At 37.7% G+C, this 23702-nt stretch overlaps 1 protein-coding gene across 3 annotated transcripts in view; it reads right to left on the bottom strand.

Moving 5' to 3' along the window:
- Positions 1-23702, bottom strand: part of NBAS (NBAS subunit of NRZ tethering complex) — a 461389-nt gene that overhangs the window by 164449 nt on the left and 273238 nt on the right. For all 3 annotated transcript variants that reach the window (XM_023728239.1, XM_023728240.1, XM_023728241.1), the window contains 4 exons: positions 21325-21438; positions 20680-20803; positions 8483-8559; positions 7951-8088 (listed from right to left, as the gene is read on the bottom strand). In XM_023728239.1, coding sequence (XP_023584007.1) covers positions 7951-8088; positions 8483-8559; positions 20680-20803; positions 21325-21438 — 453 coding nt within the window. The remainder of the gene's footprint in view (positions 1-7950; positions 8089-8482; positions 8560-20679; positions 20804-21324; positions 21439-23702) is intronic.

The following is a 23702-nucleotide window of genomic DNA, read 5'->3' as shown; positions in this document are numbered from 1 at the left end:
CTAGCCTCCTAATATATATGAAGAAGAACATGGTATCAGGATTGGTGGAAGTCTCATTAACAACCTGTGATATGTAGGTGATACAATCTTGCTTGCTGAAAGTGAAGAGGACTTGAAGCACTGATGAGGATCTAAGACCACAGCCTTCAGTATAGATTAAACCTCAACATAAAGAAAACAAATCCTCACAACTGGACCAATAAGCAACATCATGATAGAGAAAAGAGTGAAGTTGTCAACGATTTCATTTTACTTGGATCCACGATCAACACCCATGAAAGCAGCAGTCAAGAAATCAAATGATGTACTGCATTCAGCAAATCTGCTGCAAAAGACCTCTTTAAAGCGTCCATGCCATGGTATTTTTAACCAGCTCATATGCATGTGAAAGCTGGACAGTGAATAAGGAAGAACAAAGAAGAATTGATGCCTTTTAACTCTGATGTTGGCAAAGAATATTGAATATACCATGAACTGCCAGAAGAACAAACAAGTCTGTCTTAGAAGAAGTACAGCCAGAGTGCTCCTTGGCAGCAAAGATGGTGAGACTTCGTCTCTCATAATTGGACATGTTATCAGGAGGGACCAGTCTCTGGAAAAGGACATCATGCTTGGTAAACGAAAAAGAGGAAGACCTTTGACGAGATGGAGTGACATGCTGGCTGAAAGAATGGGCTCAAACATAGCATTGATTATGAGATGGTGCAGGATCCGGCAGGGTTTCATTCTGTCATACACAGGGTTGCTACAAGTCGGAACCAACTTGACACACCTAACAACAACAACAACCTCCTAAACTGTGAGAAAATAAATTTCTGTTTGTTAAAGCCATGCACTTGAGATATTTCTGTTATATCATCACTAGATAACTAAGATACTTGCAATATTCTATTTAAATTTTATTTAATAAAAATGCTTCTTATGAAACTCATCGTTTTCTCAAAATATCCCAAAGTATCCCCTTATTGACTCCAACACTTCATTTCATACATTCAATCCTTCACTCCCCCAAGGGACCAACATATTAAAGTTTCTAAAGCATTTTCACATCTATTTTCATTTGAGCCTCATACTAACCCAGCGAGATGTGCAGGAGACTGCCGCTCCTGTTCTATAGCTGATCAAAGTGTGGCCCAGGCTTTCATAGCTGTAGTCAAGCCTTCTGGCTCCTCACTTAGTGAGCTCTCTACTACAACAGGCCCTTTTTTCTGAGTAGGTCTCCATAAATGCTTCTACATCCAGTCTCACACCGAAAATTACTAATATTTTTTTGTTCAGAGTACACTCAAATCTCCCTCTTTTCCCCACCTAAATTCAATTACATGATCCAGGGGTATGGAAGCTTTTAGCCTCTAAGAAGCTCTTGAGGGACATAAAGTCATAAAGGACAGCTTCAAAAATTTCCATAATCAGTATTCAAAGTGATAATACAAAACATCACAGGCTGCAAAAACTAACAACATAAAAAGACATCAAGAATTTAAAAGGAAAGTTTGGAAAGTTAAATTATTCTTTCTCCATCCTCCCCCCGCCAAAGCTTAGCAATGTAGTTCTTCAGGAAGGTAAATAAATTATGATATTTTTAAAAAGAATATGGTCAAATCCCTGTAAAAACCAAATATACATAAATATTCATGACAGTAGAATGCTCCATGACTTAACCTACTGCTCACTAGTAGAGAAATAAATTCATTCTGGTTTAATGGTCTCCATTTCTTGGTAATATCATTTGAAAAGTTTTAAACAGGTGGTGTGTTTCCCCCTAGGGTTTTTATTTTGCTTGAGATAATTTTCTACTTTGTATTTTCAACTAGTAGTTGAAAAAACCACATTTTAGAAATAGTCTACCATAAAGTTTTGAATTTCATCCCCTGCTGGCTTTACTTCGGTAGCATATAAAACTAAAAGACGTTTCCATCTTTTAACTGATTTTATCGTCTGAAACCTTTTTCAAAAGAATGCTTGGAGAATCACACTTCGAGATGCATTTACAATAATTACAAAGGTAAGATATAAGTGAAAAAAGTCAAGGTGTGGAACATTGTGTATAGCTTACTCACACTTGTGTGAATAGTTACATCAATATGAATATCCATAAACTACTTTTGAAAGGCTACAAAAGGGAAATACTGACTTTTTATTTACACCATTTTCAGTTTTTGGCCATGCATACATTCTTTTTTAAACATAAAAACTAGCTAATTAGGACAGAAGAGAAATTGCTCTCCAACTGACTACTTGGCAACTATCATTATATATCACTACAAAGGAAAATGAAGGCAGAGGAGACTGCTCCACAGACCATGTAGGAAAGCCACTGAGTTCAAGGAGCCTGCTGACAGGTTCAGAACAGTGCTTCCCTTCAAGCTGCACTGGTCTGTTATTCAAAATAACTCCCTAAATTATATCAGTACTTTAATCAAACCTAGTAATTTACCTAAGTTATTGTTCCTATAGCACATAACTACAGGGGATGGAAAGAGAAAATGTGAAGAGACTGTAGAATTATAAACAAATCAAACTGACAACTGAGTGAAAGCTAAGCTTCAGCGAGTGTTACTATGTGCAGGCAAGAAATTGAAACCACTTTGATTTCAATTTCCAAGATGATTCATCAGGAGTCTGTCATATTTAACTACAAACTCAGCAGTCCTGATCTATGCAGAGGAAGATGCTCAAAAGACTCAAATAATGAGTAATTAGGTAGTCAATAAAAAACTCTGTGTACTTAAAACATCCAGCTACTGTGCCTATCTGTGATTCCTTCAAATCCAAGGTCAGGACTCAAAACTGAAAAACTTCAGCCTGCAAGATGTCCTAATGCACAGCAGTTGAAATGATTCCTGAAGTAATTTATATGCCATTAAACAATCACTGAGTAACTATGGCGGGTTAGGGTTTGGACATACAGAGATACATAGTTTCAGCCCTCAAATAAGATCACCAGACTGAGAGGAAACTGATGTGCATCAATTACAATAGCCTAAAAGAACTGCTTCAGTGGGGGTGTAGATACAAAGAGTAGTGAGAGATGGGAGAAGGTAGCTGGATATCTGCTGAGGAATCAGAGAAGGCTTCATAGAGTAGCTTCATCTGAACTCAGTCAACAGTAGGGAGGAAAAGGGATTCACATCTGCATGGGCACAGGGGCATGAGAAAGCATGGTAATCTCAGAGAAATGTAAGTTCTGTACAGCTGGAACGTAATCCTCAAAAGAGGTAGTGTCAGGAAACATGGCTAGAGGGTAAGGAAGGGCCAGACAGTTCACTGAGAGTTTTCTCTGTCATACACAGGTGTTTAGACTTTACCCAGTAGGCACAAAGGAGCACATTAAAACATCCTGCTGGAATTTTCCATTAGACTTACATGCCAGAAAGATCACTTAAGTCCAAAAAACAGTGACACTGCTTCTTTTGAAACAAAGCTGGAGCAATAGCATGTCCAAGTAAAAAGCAGGTGAAGACTAGAATCAGGAGCTCCATGTGACAGGACGTCATTTTCTACCAGATTAACCCCGGGCAAGCAACCAATTTCTCTGAGTCTTATCTTCTGCAAAGAAGTTTCCTCTTCTGCAAAATGCGGCTGCTTTGAGGATCAAATGGCAGAATGAGTGTGAAAGGTACTGTAAGACAGCCAAGTGCCTTTGTAGGGTTAGTTTGCTATTTCTGCTGTCCCCTGGCAATTCCAAAAGAGAAAGTGCCCAAGCTGACTGTTGCTGTCACACCCCTTCCTGACACTTTCTTAGCCAGATAGGAGAAGATCCCCCACCACATCATAATGAAATCTGGTCAAGGACCACATTTCTGTCTTTTAGCTCTAGAATCAGACAACTCTTCTCTACTTTTAATTTTATACAACAACTTTTCAATACCATCTCAAAAACTCTGGGAAAAAAACACATCTACATATGTAGGCACAGTGACACTTCTATACCTTTGTTACTGCTCATCTCTCTGTCTAGTATGCTCTTCTAATATCAGCATGGTGCTGCTTGAGGTCTTTATACAAAGGTCACCTTCTCAATTGAGGTCTTTCCTGACCCTATTTAAATTACACTACACACACACACACACACCCACACACACTCACTTCCCATCTCTCTTCTTTGCTTTATGCTCTTATAGCTCTTATCATCATGTAACATAGCAAATATTTTGTTTATGATATCTCTTTTCCCAAAAGAATATAAGCCCCTAAAGGGCAGGGATATTATTTTATTTTAGTTTTGGTGAAAATAAACATAAGAAAACATAACCCACTCAACACTGTCTACATGTGCAGTTCAGTGACATTGGTTACATTCTTCACATTGTGTCACCAGTCTTGTTATCTCTACCCACATTGTTTTACCACCATTAACTTAGACTCTCTGTTCCCTAAACCTCTCCTCTGTGTTTTAGAGTTACTGTTGTCAGTTTGATCTCATGTAGACAACTCCTTAAAAGAACACACTGTTCAAGGCAAACATTCTTTACTAGTTGAGCTAACCTTCTGTTTAATTTAAGGATGACTTCAAGGGATAGTTTCGGTTCAAGGCTTAAAGACTAATCATTTCAGGGCAATAGATTGAGGGCTTCCCTCCCAGTCTCAGTGGGTCCAGTAAGCAGGCTTTCTAGAAGAATTTGAAATTCTGGTCCACACTTTTCCTCTTTTTGACAAAGATTCATCTATTGGGTCCTTGATCAAAGGGGCAAGGATTTTTATAACATTTATAACGTAATGTTTATAAAATATAATATACATATATTTTTAAAACATTGCCTGGCATAATTACTTGAAAAATATTTGATGAATACACACACACACACAGAGATAATTAAATTATAAGTATTGTAAAATTATTCATTAATTTTTAGTCATCTACCCAATAAACACTTGCTTAGTGTCTGGTATCTTTATTCTACATTCTGCTCTAAGTGTCGGGAATGCCATAAATACAACACAGACAATGCATTCAAACAGCTCATTATCTAGTGAGATGAAAAGTGTATAAGCTCAAAATAATAGAGTACAAGTGCTATAATAGAGGTAAGTATAGGACAATACAAAAGTGCAGGGAAGAATACCCAACATAGCTTGGGTGTACTTTAGAAAGCTTCCTTGGTGAGATAACACCTAACCAAAGTAGCTAAGCAAATAAATGGTGGGACAAAACAGTATAAGCAGAGAGGACACCATTTTTAAAGTCAAGAAAACAGAACACACAGAAGAAAGTACAGGGTGTTTGAGAAATTATAAGTAGTTTGGTATGGCTAGGACAAGGAAAGATGAAGTTGGAGATACAGACAGAGGCCAGATCATGGCGGGGACGTGCAGACCTTGCTAGGGCAATGGAAACGAATGAAGAATTTTAGGTAGAGAGTAAGATGACCAGACCTCCATTTTAGAAAGAATACTCCAGCAGATATGTGGAAAAAAGATATAAAAGTAATAAAAATGAACACAGAGTGCTACAGTAGTTTAGGTGAAGAACTATAGAAGCCTTGATTAAGGTGATGTCTCTGGGAATAGAGAAGAAAACAAGCTGGAGAGCTATTAAACTCTCCCCACACTCCCCCTTAACACATCTGTCTATCTGGGAAGAGTTTTTGCATCTTGATGTGAAAAAAAAAAAAAAAATCTTTCTAATTCTTCGTTTCTCCTTTCAGACCAACAATCAAATGCTTTCCACAAGCTGCCAAGAAGCCCCTGGAGAAGTAGCTGGCTCGTGACCTGGCCATGGCTATCTCAAGGCTGTTTCCGTGTAGGACAGCTGAGAAATTAGAAATCACAGGCTGAGGCATTATTACTGGGCCACATGGATTTTACTGGCTCCTGGCAGGGGGGTTCTATGGTGCAGTGGTTAAGCGTTTGGCTGCTAACCAAAACATTGGCAGCTTGAATCCACCGCTGCTCCCTGGAAACCCTACGGGGCAGTTCTACTCTTTGCGGAGCCCTGGTGGCTCAGTGGTTAAGAGCTTGGCTGATAACCCAAAGGTCGGCAGTTTGAATCCACCAGCTGCTCCTTGGAAACCCTATAGGGCAGTTCTACTCCGTCCTATAGGGTCACTATGAGTTGGAATCGACTCGACAGCAATGGGTTAGGTTTTTTTGGTTTATTCCCATATAGATATAATGCTGTTTTCTGAAGCAATGACCCTGAATAGCAGCTTCTTTGTGCCACTGGGCCAAAATTATATTGCGAATGAAAGAGGGAGCCCCCATTTCAGCACTTGGATCTCATGAAAATGGCATCCATTTAGAAATCTCAGTCAAGTATATTTTGAGGACCCAAACTACTTGTAAAAAAAAATCAAGCTCTATAACAAAGCACAATGCTTTTGGTCAAAGTAAAGTTTCACTGTGTTTCAACATACTTGGAGTTTTAGAGCAAATTCTTGGCATACACAGCATTAGTGGAAAGATAAGGGTATTCAGAAGCCAACGCTAGAAAACATGCCATAAAAATTCTGTGCCAGCCGTTCAAATGAATGTAATTAAAAAAACATTAAGTACATTGTTCTGTTCTAGAAATAAACTTGCCAAGCTTACACCTATATAACTGTTTCATTTTCTGAATTTATAACACAGTAGGTCAATGTACATTTCTTGCTCTGCATAAAAACATACCTGAGATATAAAAATAGAATAAATTACTAGAGTACCGAATAAAGTATAAAGCAGTCAGTAGCTACTTTAAATTTAAAAAAAGAAAAAAAAGGTCTTGGTTACCTAAATAAATTTATATCAACTGGTTATAAAAGGAAAAAAAAAATCCTGTTTCGTGGCCAAATATTACCATAATAATAAAAGTGTGCCTAAGAACTATATATACCTAATAATGATAAAACCCTGGGGGGATTAACCTGTGTGTGGATGGTTTACCCACTCCTCTGCTTTCTTAAAATAAAAATTACATAGTTAAAAGCCATAGACATTTGCCATGAATGGAATGTTTTCACATACCTGTAGGTTCTCAGACATGTTCTGGATGGTTGAGGCAGCTGTAAGTTTGATTTGTATGCAGAATTATTTACACAATATGCTTTGGGTAGGAGAAGGAAGAATCCTGCCTCAATCATCTGGACCTTGGATTTGTGTACTTGGTGGATTTGAAGATCTGATCTATTTGTATGTCTATTCTCAAGATGATCATTTTAAAAAGTAAAAAAAGCAGATCATTTACTAGCGCCAATAATTAAAACTGGTTTATACAAGTAAACCTAGAGAGTGGAGAGCTTTGATTTTATAGCAGCATCTGTGTTACTTCTGTGTCTACAGAAGAAAGTACATGTGACTTGTGGCTACACTTAGGTTGCTATCCCTCAGAAATTAACAATAAAGTTATATACAAGAGGCCTGAAGCTTGATGGCAAGTAGGTATGTTTCAACATTTCATTTGTGCAATTACTACTCTAAACTCTCTGACTTAAAAAAAAGTGCAGCATTGCTACAGAATTATGTGGCTCACCTTCCTAGATTAGATACAGCCATCTTCCATTTAGCATTTCCCACCACTTTAGCCTCCCCTAACTAAGAAACGGAAACTCTGGCGGTGCAGTGGTTAAGAGCTATGGCTGCTAACCAAAAGACTGGCAGTTTGGATTCACCAGGTGCTCCTTAGAAACCCTATGGGGCAGTTCTACTCTGTCCTATGGGGTTGCTATAAGTCGGAATCGACTCAACAGCAATGGGTTTTTTATGGGTAACGAAGAACTTTGTAAAAATAAATGAAAGAAAAGTCAGGGGAAAGAGTCAGCACTCACAATAAATATCAGAGACTTTACCGTCTTAGTGATGCCTGGAAAGCTAACTACATCTAACACAGAAAAGGCAGCAACTGTCCGCCACTTGGAAAGTCTTCTGGATACAAAGCAGATCAGTCCCTCCAAAGAGGTAAAAACGTGTTTTGCTTATTTTATAAAAGCTTTAACTGTGCTCATCAATAAAGGGGAAACAATGAGGACTCACCCTGTAAAGAGGATGGCACTTGCCAGTGAAACATGGCGCCAAACGGGCATAGATCTGTAGGCTATAGTAGTACGCTGCCAGCTGGAGCGACAAAGCAGAGTGGGACTGCTTTTCAAAGCACTTGTTAGCATCTAACACCTGAGAAGGAACATGACAGAATTAACTCAGCTGAAAGGAAATGAACAAGCTTGTAATAAATCATTACATTTCTAGTCATTACTGTAAGATTTTAGTTCAAAATTTCCATCATATCAACACATCAACTCAAGCTCAACTTAATGTGGCTACATTAAAATTCAGAAGACACTATAAAGGCAGACCCTATACACGCATAGTAAAGTAGATTTAAAGACTGGCATTTAAGCCAACACTAGAATTCACTCCCTGGATACTGATCAGGGTCCTTTCAACACCTAAAAACTATCAGAAGGAATTAAAACGTATTATAAACAATCTCACTGATGAAAATCCCCAGCATAGATATTTAATTTATTCATTTTTAAGTTCCTCTTATTGGTAAGGGTAAACTTACCTGTGGTAAAGCAAGGAGATAAGCGAGAGCCAAGGTCATGTCATTTGGTAAAGCATCGTTGGCTAGCCGTAAGAGAACTGAAAGCAGAAACAAAGAAAAATGCATTAATTTGCTTAAGGATTTATCTGAAATTCACAGTTACTAAGTGCCATGCTTTTAGTCCTATATGATCTCAACAGATATTAGCTCCAAAGGACCCTTTATGAGAGTCTATTCAGCACCATTGAAATACAGATCACATGGAACTATGCGAACTGGTAACCTGCTGATCATTACTTACACTAGAGGAAATCTTGGATACTGCAGCTGCAATATCTAAGCACAAACTCTTCAGTAAGGATGGCTACTTACAGTTAACTTATCGGTTTTAAAGACCAGGACGGTGCTATAAAATTACATATATCAATGACAGCTAATGCGAATGATGATTATATGAGCACTAACGATCAGAGCAACAAAACAGCTTTGTGAATGCCAATTTAGGATAAATCTTTTGATTATTACAATAATGAAAAAATTGTTTTGCTAATTCCAAGAACACTTCTCTTCACCACCCTTCAAAAAAAAAGAAAAAACACACAATAATAACCGCCTCTCGTTTTGCTTATATGATGTCTTCAAAGGTCCCCAACTATTAACAATGCTTTTCCACAAAGTTTTTACACAAGCAGTAATCTGTCAGTGTCACAGAATTAATAAAAAGAGTACACTGACAATAAAGCTTGTGTTTATATACAGTTTGTGTTAATAAGGAGGTATTTCATTCATTTAGGGCCTTAGTGACAAATACCAGTGAGTCTTTTAAGGAACACAGATTATGATGATCTGCACTAATGAAGGAGAACAGCTTGCAAACAGTCCAAAGTAAATGATATTTGACTTTAGAAATGCACCATATTATTATTTCCCAGGAGATTTATCTTCCAAATTGTGTCTTAACTAAAAAAATCAAAACTGTTGCCGTCAAATCGATTCCAAATATTGGTGTCCCCATATGTGACAGAGTAGAACTGCTCCATAGGGTTTTTCTTGACTGTAATCTTTATGGAAGCAGATGACCAGGTCCTTCTGCCATGGCACTCTTGGGTGGGTTCGAACTGTCAACTTTTAAATTAGCAGCCGAGTGCAAACCGTTTGTGCCACTTAGGTTCCTAATAGTGTCTTACTTAGACTAATATTTCAGTCATTTGTATAATCTAAGTCTAGTTGATAATCTGGGTGGTGGGGATGGGGCTGGGGTTAGGATCAACCAACCTAGAAGTCAAAATTTCCTGTGGATGATTCACATGAAGGGGTTAAAAAAAAGAGCTTAATCCACTGTGGCTATACAAAGAGATTATCAGTTCTCTAAATAATCATTTCCTTTGTGTTCACCAAACCTTAAGAACCAAATGGACCACCAGTCAGCCTCAGGCCTCCTAAGGAATTGTACAGTTTTAAAGACACTTTCTAATCAAAAGTTACTAGTTTCAAGGTCCATTCCAAATGCATTCCTTCATTCGATCTGATTGAGAACCTTCTCTGAACCAGCCACTGGCCTAAGAAGAATGAGAGTCCCTGCCCTTTAGGAATAAACAGACTTGGTAAACAGAAAGTCTCTGAATAAATAATTTAAAAATGCAATGCAAAGGTCCTAAATCAAACTTGTACAAATAATTTTGAGAGCAAAAAAGAGGTATAAAATCGTTAAATATATGCTAGAAGACTACTAAAAACTGAAGGATGAAGGTATAAATTTCAGATGCCAAAAGATAAAGCAAGAGAATACATGTAAGCTTAATCTGCTGAGCTATATGGACTATTTGAGAAAGATTCAGAGTTTAAAAAAGCACATACACATACACACACACACACACACACACACACACACACACACACACACACACGCACACGCACAGAGTTTACATTTTGACTTATGCCTGGCCCATATACTATATACCCTACCATTCTATAGCTTCCTAACAGTCCTTTGGGACTCTTTTTTGCAGGGAGAGGACCAACTCTTTCAATAATAACAATTTTTCTGCTTTCTTTCTTATAATCTTCTGTGACTTTCAACTGCTACCTCATCTAGGTATCCTTCCACCTCCATTTTAATTCTCTTCAGAAATTTCCCCTTCTTTATGTATGAAAGAGTCAATTTTGAAACAAGTATATTGGAACCTACTCTTCAAAATTCATACTGTCTCTTCAAAGATATCCCTCAGGAGTCTTCCTCATTGGAGGACCATCCCTGTGAGAGTTGTGGTTGGGGCCAGTTTAAGGCCCATCCGAGAAAATCAGCCCCATTACAGAAAACCTCCAGTCACACCTTTTTTTTTTTTTTTAATCATAGTATTAGACTTAATTTTTCCCTTCATTTAATGTGCATTTGTCTATTTCCAAAAACCAAAGCACCCTCAAAGGATAAAAATATGCTACCGCTGAAGATTTTCAAGAGTATACTATAGACCACGAAGGAAACAAAAACAACCAAAAAACAGAAAACAAAAACAATAAAAAAGAACAATGATAACACAGTTGGAATAAATGCAAAGTCCCCAGGAGATATCTTTGAAGGGGAGAATCTTCATCTGAATGTGTAAGTTCCAGTAGGTTTATTTTAAAAGCAGTTGCATTATTTCATAGACACACAAGATGTTCACTAGCATTTCTTGAACATACATAATCAAATTACAAAGCATATCTCAGGCAGAATAGACAGTTACCTTCCATGAGCTAAAAGTAATGACAAAAACCACCCTGACAGAGAAGTCTAAAGGATTATCATTGTTATTTTTAATAAGAAATAAAAGTCATCACCCTAACATAAAAATGTTTTCTCCAAGTGAATAATATCCTATAGACTTTATTTCACATACACAACTAAAACAAGATCTATAAATATACAGTGACTCTCTGCTCTACAAAACCAGGCAGAGTGGCACAGTGGGAAGGAAATCGTCTTTGGAACTAGAAAGGCCTGAGAGGGGATCAAAGCTCTGGCCCGTCACTGATTTACTGGGTGACTTTGTCCTTCAACATTCAGATTTTTTATTTTTAGGAAGTTATGCTATACATAGAAGTCCCTGGACGGTACAAATGGTTAATGCACTTGGCTGCTAACTGAAGGGCTGGCGGTTCAAGTCTACCCAGACATGCCTTGGAAGAAAGGCTTGGTGATCTACTTCCAAAAAATCAGCCACTGATAAACCTTAGGGAGCACAGCTCTACTCTGACAAACATGGGGTCACCATGAGGTAGAATTAACTCAACAGCAACTATTTTCCTTTTTTTATGCTGTACATATATCATCTATTATACGATATCCCCAGTATGATCTGGGAGTACCCCATAATCAAAGATATTAATACTTCTGCTGTGAAACATTGGAATACACGCACTAATTGGGAGAGCAAATAGCCTCATAGCAGTTTAGTCCAGGTTTTGATGCCAAACAAGTTATGAAAAATCCTTTAGGTATTTGAAGCTTTTTGGATTTTGGATCTGAGCCTTATTTTCCTCATACATAAACTAGTATTAAATGAAATAAAGTATGCAAAATGCACAGGATCTCTCTAGCATATAGAAATTACCCAGTAAATTCCCTTCCTCTCTCTATAAATTTCAGACTTGAGGAATCAAATTATTTTCTTCAGCTATTTCAGTTCTTCAGTTGAATTCCCTCCTAAAAATGATTGATAATAGATTCTTCCATTACTAAATACCACAGCGGTAACAGAGGCAATTACCTTCTGTTTTATAGAAATCATAATTATTAATGAATTAACGATTGCATTTAAGCATGTAGACTAATTTCGCTAAGAATAACAGACTTGAACAGTCACACCTGATTATCTGATACACTTCCACTACCATATTTATTATTGTTAGCTTCTTTTCACCAAGCCCTCGATAATCATTTGAATTAGTTATTCCTCATAACCTCTATATGAAAAAAATTTTTTTTTTTTTTTACAAAAGAAGATTTCAAGTCACAAAAAGTCCTTTTTTTCTATTTGCCCTGTGACAACACACAAACAAACCACCCTAGTCTTGGGAAAAATGACTCTTCCCTTGACACCTACCCATTCTAACAAACTCAGCAGTTGTTTCCTTTTCTTCACTGCTAAACTTCTTCAATAATGGGTTTGCCCCAACTGCATCCACTACCTTGACACTCATTCTTTCTCCAAGACCCTAAAAACAGGCTTCCATACCTCTGTCCTAAATGATTCTGCCTCCAACAGTCACCAAACCCAACGGTCTTTTCTCTCTTCTCACTGTAGCACTAAGCACAGCTAGATATTCTCTCTGTGGGCTTCAGGGACACTGAGTTTTCCAGCAACGGTTCCTCAAATGATCCTCTTCTCTGTGTCACCAGATCCTCTAAGTCCTCCTTGATTGCTCAATGTGGGTATAATGTTAGGTTATTTCACCATCATCTGTCAATACCATTTTACATTCTTTCACCTGGAGAACTCAACTACATCCTTAATTCCAACTGGCACACTAGTCTGTTTTCCCAATCTTTATCTCCAGGCTTGACTCATCTCCCAAGACTTACATTACCAACACTTGTTAAATATTGCCACTAAAATATTCCCCAAATTAATCATTCTTTACCTAATATCATCCTTATTTCTGAAAACAGTACAGTATTCTCCCAATAAGCCAAACTTGAAACCTCTGTGCCATCTTGGACGTCATCCTCTCTTCTCTTCCCAATATTCAGATCATCATCAAATCCTGTTGAATTATTTCCAAAAAACTGTTTCAAACATACTTTCTATTTTCATTGCCATAAACTCTCATTTAGGCATTCAATGTTTGAAAACTGGACTCCTTCAACAACTCCCCAACTCTACTCGATGCTTTCTGTCTTCCTTCTTCCATTCCACTCTTCAGACAGAAGTTTCATATTAAATTAAATCAAGCACTCATGTACTCATGTCATTTTTCAGCTTAAAAAAAAAAGACAAAAACAAACACACAAAAAAACTATTGGTTCCCCATCCCCTACATACTGAAAGTTAAAATTCCTTATTTGGCACTCAAGGTCTCCATAAATCTGCGTCAACCTTAATTTGTGGTTTTAATTACCACTATTCCTGGCCTATACACCAACCAAATTAGTCTGACAACCAAATTATTTATGTTGCAAACACTCTGTCATTGCATACCTTTATACAGTAATAATTATGATAATAAATTATTCTTATTGTAAAATAAAAATGCCTATAATTTTTGAAATGTCTACTGTGATGAGCCAGATATGAGACAGATGTTTTGCACGAACATCTCCCTAAGTGTCACGAAAATCTTGCAAGAGAGCTAGTATTAGCTCAATTTTACATAGGCTCAGAAAACTTATATAAATCACTCACTCTCAGAAAGGCAGTTAATATGCAAAGAAAGGAAACGGGAGATCCAAAATAGGATAGATGTCTTTCCTTTCAGTAAGTATCAGACTTTGACAATCTTATGCTATCACAAGCAAATGCTGCATGAATATATGCCATTTTTTAATATGTGTGAATATATTCATAACATAAATTCCTAGAAGTAGAATTACTGGTCAAACAATACATGCAACTGTAATTTTCATAGCTATTGGAAAACTGCCATGCATTTTTTAAATTCCCACTTTAACCCTAGTCCTCACATTTCCATCGGAACTGCTGTTTAGCTGGAGTAATTCATCCACTTGAAGGTCCATTTGGTCCATTTCGCTAGAGGCTTCCTGACATCCATTTCAACTACCCATGACAAAGAAGATCTTTTAAAGTAGAGGAAAGTCCCAAATTCCCTCCCAAGGTAAGCCTTCGTTCATGAGTTGACTACTCAAAATTAATCCAAGGGAAAAGGCACCACAGCTTTCTATTTCCCCTTTCAGGGAAAGTCTGACTCAGACTTTAGCCCCACTGACACCTGATGAACGCAGTGAAGTTCAGAATAGTAACTGTATTTAAATTCTTCTGTGATTGGGTTCTCTTATTGGAGCCACCTTCCTGCAGATGAAAATTAGAAACTCTGGATAAAAGTATAAAAAGCAAACATCAGAAGCCACTGGAGACTACCAAAAAAAGACAAAACCTGGAGTGTAGTTGCCATTTGGAGAATGAAGGGCACTGGTGAGATTCCCATTTTCACAGCTTTTGTCCTGAGGTAGGGCCGGGTCTGTTCTACAATGGCCAGAAAAAAAACTCAGAGAGAAAACCTGCAGTCTTGAATATTCCAGAAAAAAAAACATGATAGCTGGAAAAGAAGGGAGCTCTGCCAGTTTCGTATAAAAGTAAGCAAATGACTAGTCTCTGACCCAGCAATCTCACTCTTAGACTTTACCCATGAGAAATAAAAACGGATGTCCACAAAAAGACTTGTAGGAAAGAGTTTATACCAGCCTTTTCATAGAAGCCATAAGCTGGAAACAGTCCCAGTGTCCCTTAACAAGAGAATGGATAAAAATGTTGTATACGATACAATCAAATACTACTCAGTAATAATTAAAAAAAACTACTGATACATGGAATATATGAATCTCAAAAGCTTCCACTTTAAATTTTATGCCAGAGAATACATATTGTATAATTCCATTTAATTAAGTCCTAGAACAGTCAAAACTAAATCTACAGTGGTGAAAAAATTAGAATATTGATTGCCTTCCAGGAAGTATAAAGGGGATATTTACTGCAAATAGGTATAAACTTTCTGGGGTAATGATAACATCTTTATAGTAACAGGAGTTAACGTTACGTAGGTGTTGCATTTATCAGAACTGATCCAGTGGTACACTTGAGATTTTTGCATGTCATTGTATATAAATTTTATGTTATAAAAAAAGTAATGAATATTAACTGTAGTTAAAGCTATGCATAGTGCAGTGTTTAGGGATGTCTGCAACTTACTTTGAAATGTGTCAAAAAATAAATTTGGTAGATAGAGGGATGGAAAGATATATGCACACATGTACAGTAAAATGTCAATTGTAGAAACTAGGTGGATGCTATATAGGGGTACACTATATAATTTTTTTCAACCTTTCTGTACATTTGAAAAATTTCTTAATAAAATGTTGGGTGAAGAAAAGAGAAAAAAATTTTCTCTAATAACTATGTCAAATACTCATGCTGCCTGTCAGTTATTTATTCCCTAAAGCAAGTTTCCTGTAAGATACTTCTGGATAAACAGGCCTTCTCTCCAGCACTGCAGCCAGATGAGTTTCTGGCTCCAACAAGCCCATGACCTCCTGGCTGCTCCAAGACTAGAAGTATCACAGGCCTCAAGTATACCACCATTCCATATCTTCCCCAGGTTGAAAAGAAAAGGGATCATGCCCCTTCCCTAATCCTTAACACAATTTGTTGTTGAAGTTATCTCACGACACCTTTTTCTCCCGCTCACGGATCACAGTTCATTTATCTCTACACTGCCAGGGCCTATCCCAGAGTCCTGCTAACTAACAACTCAATTGTTAAAGGAAACCGACAGGGGAGCATTGATCCCCATTCCACCTCTTGGCATCAAATCTTTCTCAGTAGCCCTCACTGAGAGTAAAGGATCCTTGCAGAGTGGAAATCAAATCCCACATACAGGAAGCTTCTGAGACTTTGAATTTACAAACCACGTGATGCAATCTGACAAATTACCATCGGGGAGGTGAAGCAGACAGACTAAATGGGGTTTCCCCGGAATCCGTCAGATGTCATGTTAGCTGTAGACTGAGTCATAGTGATTTTAAACCAAAAACCCACTGCCATCGAGTTGATCCTGACTCACAGAGACCCTGCAGGACAGAGTAGAACTGCCCCACAGGGTTTCCAAGACTGTAATCTTTACGAAAGCAGACTGTCACAACTTTCTTCAGCAGAGCGGCTGGCGAGTTCCAACTGCGGACCTTTCTGTTAGCAGGTGAGCACTTAAGCACTTCGCCACCAGGGCTCTTTATATTATCATTTAAGATACATTTAAACAAACAAAAAAAAACCTGCTCTACATTTAGCAGTGTGTATGAATTTAACTTGCAATGCTGCTTCTCAAACCTTGAATACAATGCATTTTCTAAACAAGTTACACAGTCAAAATCAGATGAAATCTATGCCTAAGCCTCCAAGCACTAATTCTGTGCAAAACAACTGCCTCTGAAGCATTCTGAGATAAATTTAATTCCAGAACTAAATTCACAGAGGAAAGCTGCCCATGATATTGATTTGGAAATCATTAGCCATTAAATCATTCATTTAGCTAAATAAATAATGATCAATTTTCTTCAGCTAGTCTCCATAAAAATCTTTTCATCAATTTTATTAAAAAATTTTAAAGAGTCTAATCATGTTGGGAAGTTTAATTTGCCTTATGACCTACTTCTGAAGCAAAGTTAACATTCACATTTTTACCACGATTTTTAATTTGGGTCATTTAGCCTATGTCAGTCATCAATTTTGATGAGTTTCTGACAAGTACTTGGTATTATAAAATAGCTAAAGGTATCTATTCCAGATATATTAGCATTATCAAAAGGTATCAAATATGACAGTGTATACGGAAATACTTTATAATTATAAACTCAAATGTAAAAAGAGATGATTATTAAAATCACCTCTAATTAAATTTTAAAAAATTCCTTTCTTAATATACATAGTAAAACCCGAAAACCAAACCGTTGCTGTCGAGTTGACTCCAACTCTTAGCGACAGTGCTCCAAAATGTTTTTTCCACTACATTCAATAATATTTGAAATTATTTTTAAATTCTTTAATGAGTTTAGATTCTTTCCCTTAGTGGGGTATTAAAATCTGATTGGCAGAAAAGGCAATTTGACGAAACACTTGAACAGACAGAAAATCCCTAAACTGCCTTTAAAATCTCATAGACACTACTGAGAATAGTATACATACTCCTGAGAATTTGGATTCAGATTAACCAACAGCATATACTCAATTCACTAGCCTAATGACTATGATTCATGCAATCGCCTTTGTGAAAAGACATATTTTTGTACCTACCATGTAGAAAGCACTACCCCACAACCAAGTTGCAGAAAAAGTATTAGAAACAGATACGGCATTCAGGGTTTGAGTTCCAAGCTGAAAAGACCAGATGTAGACTTAAAAAATATAGGTAACTTTCTCCAACTGCCAGGTGAGCAAGTGTGTTACAGTCTGAAGAATGGATAACTGATGGCTGGGGAAAATCTAATCGCATCAGTGAAACCTTCCAAAGGGTCTTAATCATGGTTTCACAACAGAATCGCCTAAGGAACTGTAAAAAATATTTGATACCTGAGGCCCACTCTAGAGATTCTGAAATAAATGGTCTGCAATAGAGCTCAAGCTTCAGTATTTCTTAAAAATGCCCTACGTGATTCTACCTATGGATCACAACAGTCCAATCACGGACATGGCGCAGGACTGGGCAGTGATCCGTTCCGTTGTGCACAGGGTCACCATGAGTCCAGGGTCAACTCCACAGCAGCCAACAACAACAACGTGATTGCAACATGTAACCAGGATGGAAGCTACTAAGGTAGGCCTGAAAACGAGGAGAAATCTTAACTGGATTGCTAAGTGCAAGGTAAGGGGCCCTGGTGGTGCAGTGGTTAAGCACTCACTTGGATGCAAACCCACCGGCCACTTTGTGAAAGATGTGGCAGTTTGCCTCTGTAAAAATTTACAGCCTTGGCAACCCTGTCCTACAGGGTTGCTATGAATCGGAATTGACTCGATGGCAACAGGTGAAGTACAAGATAGCAAGGAAGACAATGCAGGCCGGGATTAGTCTAAGCAAAGGTGCAAAAGAGGAAGCTCCACCATGATGTAATTAGATAGCAACAGTCCTGTGAAGGAACATACAAACTATTATGCCTATTTTACTGATATGGAAACTGAAGGAAAGAAAAAACTGTGTAACAGTCTTCTCCTTGAAATCTCTATAGCTTTCAGTAGAGGGTTTAAAGGATTTAACTTGGCACACAAGCCTTGCAATTCTTCCCCTGCCTACAGATGCCTCACTTCTTCACTCCCGTAACTAGACTATACAAATTCCTGAAAAATCATGATGTTTTATCTTCTTTGCTTCCATGAATTTTATTCCCTCTTGTTAACATATGTCCATTCTTCTTCTCCTGACTCATCTTTCTCCCAACTTCCCTGTTTTCTTCATCTAGGTAACTCTTATTCATTCTTCAAAACCCAGATGAAATATCATCAGCTCCAGGAAGTCTCCTCACACCACCTTTTCACTCAGCACATACCTCTATGACCCCACTGACTCTTGTGTTTTTCTATCACAGCCCTAATTACACGCAAATTTGTCTGTTTCCCCATCTTGACTGCAAGCCCTTTGAAGATAGGGACCATGTCTTCTTCCACTTTATATTCTAAGTTCCTAAGACAGTACCAAGCTCACAGGTGCTCAACGGCCATTCCTTCAATGACTGATGTACACAGGGTTATACAGGGAGCTGGAGGGAGATTCCTTGAGTCACTGTCAAGTATGCTTCCCCTACTCCACATAGCTCCTCAAGAAAACCAGTCCACTTTCTTTATTTTTCAAGATCATTTTGATGTTTCATCATTTAGTTTCCAATGACAGTAAAGATGGTCAAGTACTCTAAGGACCCTAAGAAATGGGAGGCCTCACAAGGACCTGATGACAAAGTAGTCTCTACCTCTCTTCAAAAGCAGCTCTGGAAACATCGGAAACCTCAATAAACAGAAGAAATCGGTTTGAGAGGGTCTACTCTGAGAAGGTATCCACCTTTCAGACTTTTACCATATGGTTCCTTTCGTTTGCCTTTTTATGAATTCCTATATTGGAAGTATTGATATTTACATATCTGTACCTTCCATGGTAAATAATAAATGAAAATGTCATATGAGCTAATGTTTGCAAACTTACTGGTTATTAATTCAACCCGTTATTATGCCAATCAACAGGTAATACTTCCACATCTACCCCAATGTTTTCTTAAGGTCTCAGGTTCTACCTGTACAAACTATCTTGATAATCATAATCTATCTAATCCATAGACAACTGATTTAAGATTATAAATTTAAAAAAAGTAATAAAAAATAATTGAAAGGGAGAACAACAATGCAACTATACTCTTTATAAGTACTCAACATCAACTGTAAGATGTGCATGAATTTAACAATAGCTTTTCAGAGAAAAAAATAAATAAATGTATCCATCAACTATGAGATACACTGTTTTCAGAAATGATAAGATATAAAAAAGCATGCACCTTAGAAATGAAGAAAAACCTAAGGTCCACTTAAGAGGCCCTGTACAGTGGATGGAGAAGTGGTATTTGCCTCCCCTCTTCTCAACTATAAATAAATACTAATTAAAAGAAAAGAATATCTAAAAATAATTTAGAGTATTAGGTATAGGGGAAAATGGTAATTCTATTCCCAGTACACATTTTCCCTTTCTCTTCAAATAATAGAACTTGACTTTTATTCCACAGAGCAATGTGCTCAGATAAAAGACGGTGTAGTTCAGGCTTACTGGCAATTAAAGGAGGCCAATAATATGTAAGCAAAAGTTGTGGATAAGACTTCCCATAAAGTCGTTTTTCCCTCCCTCCTTTTCCTTCTTAATGATGCCTGGAATATAGACAAAATAACTGGAGCTTTAGAAGCCTTTGAATCTTGAGGACTCACTAATGATAGTAGAGCAGAGAGAGAACTGAAAGGAAGAAGTCAAGGAAACCACTCTGAAACTTGAAAGAAGCAAAGAGGCTAAAGATAAAGTACAAGTGATAAGCTTGCATACACTGACTTCTTTTCAAAAAATTCTACACTGAAAGATATGTCACCATGAAAATTCTTAAGATGCAACATGCATCTACATTCTGTGAAGCAAATACTTAAGTTCTTAATAAACACATAAAAGCAGGAAAGAAATGAACAAAGAGCACTTTATTCTGTACTATTCACTATGAAAATCACTTTACATAATTATCAGTATAAACACAAGGATGCTATCTTATTTACCCTTTTAATTCCTCAATATTAGTAAATATGCCAAAAACAGTAGGTACTCAGTACGTTTGTTTGTTTGTTAATGAATGAATAAACAAATGATAGTGTCAACTTAAGTGATTCAAAATTACGGAAAGCCCCCCCCCAACTCTTATTCATTCATACATTCTTACTTACTCTTCTCCTAATACGGGTTGCACGCTGTCAAGGAACCAGACCCTGCTTTCTTACCTTCTGTTGTTGGAAATACTTCTTCTCCTTCAGTTTTTGTCTCTGCCAGTTTTCTGGTTCTCAGCAATACTTCTGCAAGGCTTTCTACTGGGATATGCTGATAGGTGTCATAGGTTCCTTCAGACTAGACAAAAGAGGCAGTTACACCATTTAGTAGGGTGGTGAACATATGTTTAAAAGTTTTTCTATGAACATATATTAGAAAACACTATTTTCTGTCTTCTGGTGACTTGAATAACTTCTCATTTACTACTAAAGTAGAGTCCTGATGGTACAGTGGTTAAGAACTTAGCTGCTAACCAAAAGGTCAGCAGTTCAAATCCACCAGCCACTCCTTGGAAACCCTGTGAGGGCAGTTCGACTCTGTCCTACAGCATCACTGAGTTGCAATCAACTCGACGGCAACAGGTTTTATTACTAAAGCATACTATTTTACATAAAATTTTAAATATATTTCAATCTCATGAAATCTCATAATAAATGCGAAACAAATCACATAAAACCAATGAATAACATGAGCAAGACCCAAGCAAAAAAAGTACATTTTCAGTAAATTTTCTGTTTCTGTTTTTTTTTTTTTTTTAATTAAAATGCCCACAACAGCATGACAGTTAAATCTTATGTTCTTAGGCACATTGTCCTTACCTCAGTGACAAAAGGATTGAAGATAACAGATTCATAAAATGGATGACAGCCTTGTTTTTCTAGATCTTCATTGGCTACTTTTCCAACTTGAGAAGTACCACCAAATTCTTGCCCCTAAATAGAACAAAGCAAAGAACAATGAATAAAGAAAAATTTAGAAAGAGAGAGAAAGGCTAATTTCAGGAGACACTGATCAATGCGCTTTCAGAGATCTAAAGAGAGACTGTCAGGGTGACACAGATACCCAGCAGAGAATGTAAGAGTAATAGCTACATTCTGAGAACAGCACTTTAACCCCACCCTGCAGGGCCTTGCAGTTTTCCTGGTCACGTAGACATCAATGAATCAGTAACACTGCATCAATCGGTGTTAAACGCATGGCCAGTTCTCTATACAGCAGTCAGAATAACCATTCTAAACATCATTTTGTACGTGTCACTCTCTTGCTCAAAAAACCTTTAGTAGCTTTCTAACAATGCAAACAGCCAACAGCATAAAAATCTAAATGGTGTAGTATAACATTTAAGGTGTTCCACAATCTGGCCCCAAACGTGTCTTAAAATGTTATCTTCCTGTTCAGTCCAACCAAACTGATCTACTTTATGTATCCTACCAACCTCCATCCTTTTCTCCCACAGTAAGGGTCCTGTCTGTGACGACTACCTGGTTAGATTCTACTTGTCCTTCCAGGCCCAGCCAGGCTCAGACCTCATCCGCTGAAATCTTACCAGATAGAGGCAAGACCAAGACAGTGCGACTGGAACCCTTTCATTATTCCCACCTCCTCCAGGACTATCACTTATGACAATGTTGAATTTTACTTGACCTCTGTGATCCTGGAAAACAACAAGATTAAGAAATCCCACCCGCACCCCTCTTCCCACCCTTTGTATCCAAAAAACGGCTTACTGCACAGAATCACCCTTTCCCACATAACTTAGATAAGACATATGGATACTGTAAAGGTAAATACAAACCAAAAAAGAAAAACCAATAATTTTCCGTGGTATGAAAAAGGAAAGATCTCCTGCTCCCTTTTCTCAGAACATTTATTTTAGACAACTTGTAATTCTCTGCTTCTTTTGAAATGTAAACCAAAAACAAACAAAAAAAAAACCATTGTTGTGGAGTCGATTCCGACTTATAGTGACCCTAAAGGACAGAGTAATAGTATCCCACAGGGCTTCCAAGGCTGTAAATCTTTATGGAAGCAGACTGCCACATCTTTCTCCCAGGGAGTGGCTGGTGGGTTCAAACTACCAACCTCTGGGTTAGCAGCCGAGGGCACTTAATAACTGAGGCACCAGGGCTCCTTTTGAAATGAACATACATAAATCCTAAATAAATACCTTGACAGTTTTCCAACCCAAGAATGTTTCCTTAAGGACCTAGGAGCCTTCTCACTGAAATGCGATCATTAAGAAAGATAGCATCCCTTTTCCCAGTTTCTGTGGGAGGGTGGGAGCTTAACTACCGCTGGCACCTTGCTCCAAGTTGCAAAACTATCTCCTGTCAATATGATATGAGAAGTTTATTCTTCCTTTGGATAAAGTAAATTAGCAAACACAGACACCTGTTACCTGATACCCCAATTATCAAGTGAATTTAGGATGAACTATGTGTGATAAGTGGTGCTGCCAAGTCCTCTTACTTAAGGACTAGCTACTGTTTGAGACCATAAATGAAATGGGTTATGACCAAGATGGCCTTAATGTTTCCCTCAACTTCATTAGCTTTAGACAGGCTTCTTCCTGCCTCATCTCCTCCTCTCCCCCTATTCTTACAGGATCCAGGGAACCTAATCACAGCAAAAAAAAAAAAAAATCATCCCAAGCCAAATGGCCCTAACTGGCAAACTTAATAAATCACTCATCCATTCCACTGATCGATCCTCCTAACAGCCTCCAGTAACTTGCCACTAGTCCACACTAGCCCTTAAAAAGCTTGCTGCCCTGAAGAATAAAGTAGGAGGACTCACACTACCTGACCTCAGAACCTACTATAAAGTTATGGTAGCCAAAACAGCCTGGTACTGGTACAACGACAGATACATTGACCAATGGAACAGAATTCAGAACCCAGATGTAAATCCATCTACCTACAGTCACCTGATCTTTGACAAGGTCCCAAAGTCCATCAAATGGGGAAAAGACAGTCTTTTTAACAAATGGTGCTGGCAAAACTGGATGTCTATCTGCAAAAAAAATCAAACAGGACCCATACCTCACACCATATACAAAAACTAATTCAAAATGGATCAAAGACCTAAATATAAAGCCAAAAACTCTAACGTTCATAGAAGAAAAAATAGTATCGACGCTAGAGGCCCTAATACACAGCACTAACAGGATACAAACCATAACCAACAACACACAAAC

This window comes from Trichechus manatus, unplaced genomic scaffold (genome assembly GCF_000243295.1).
Source record: "Trichechus manatus latirostris isolate Lorelei unplaced genomic scaffold, TriManLat1.0 scaffold00023, whole genome shotgun sequence".
In the NCBI taxonomy this organism is placed as follows: domain Eukaryota; kingdom Metazoa; phylum Chordata; class Mammalia; order Sirenia; family Trichechidae; genus Trichechus; species Trichechus manatus.
The sequence above is the reverse complement of the archived record's forward strand: the minus strand, read 5'-3'. Positions and strand labels throughout refer to the sequence as shown.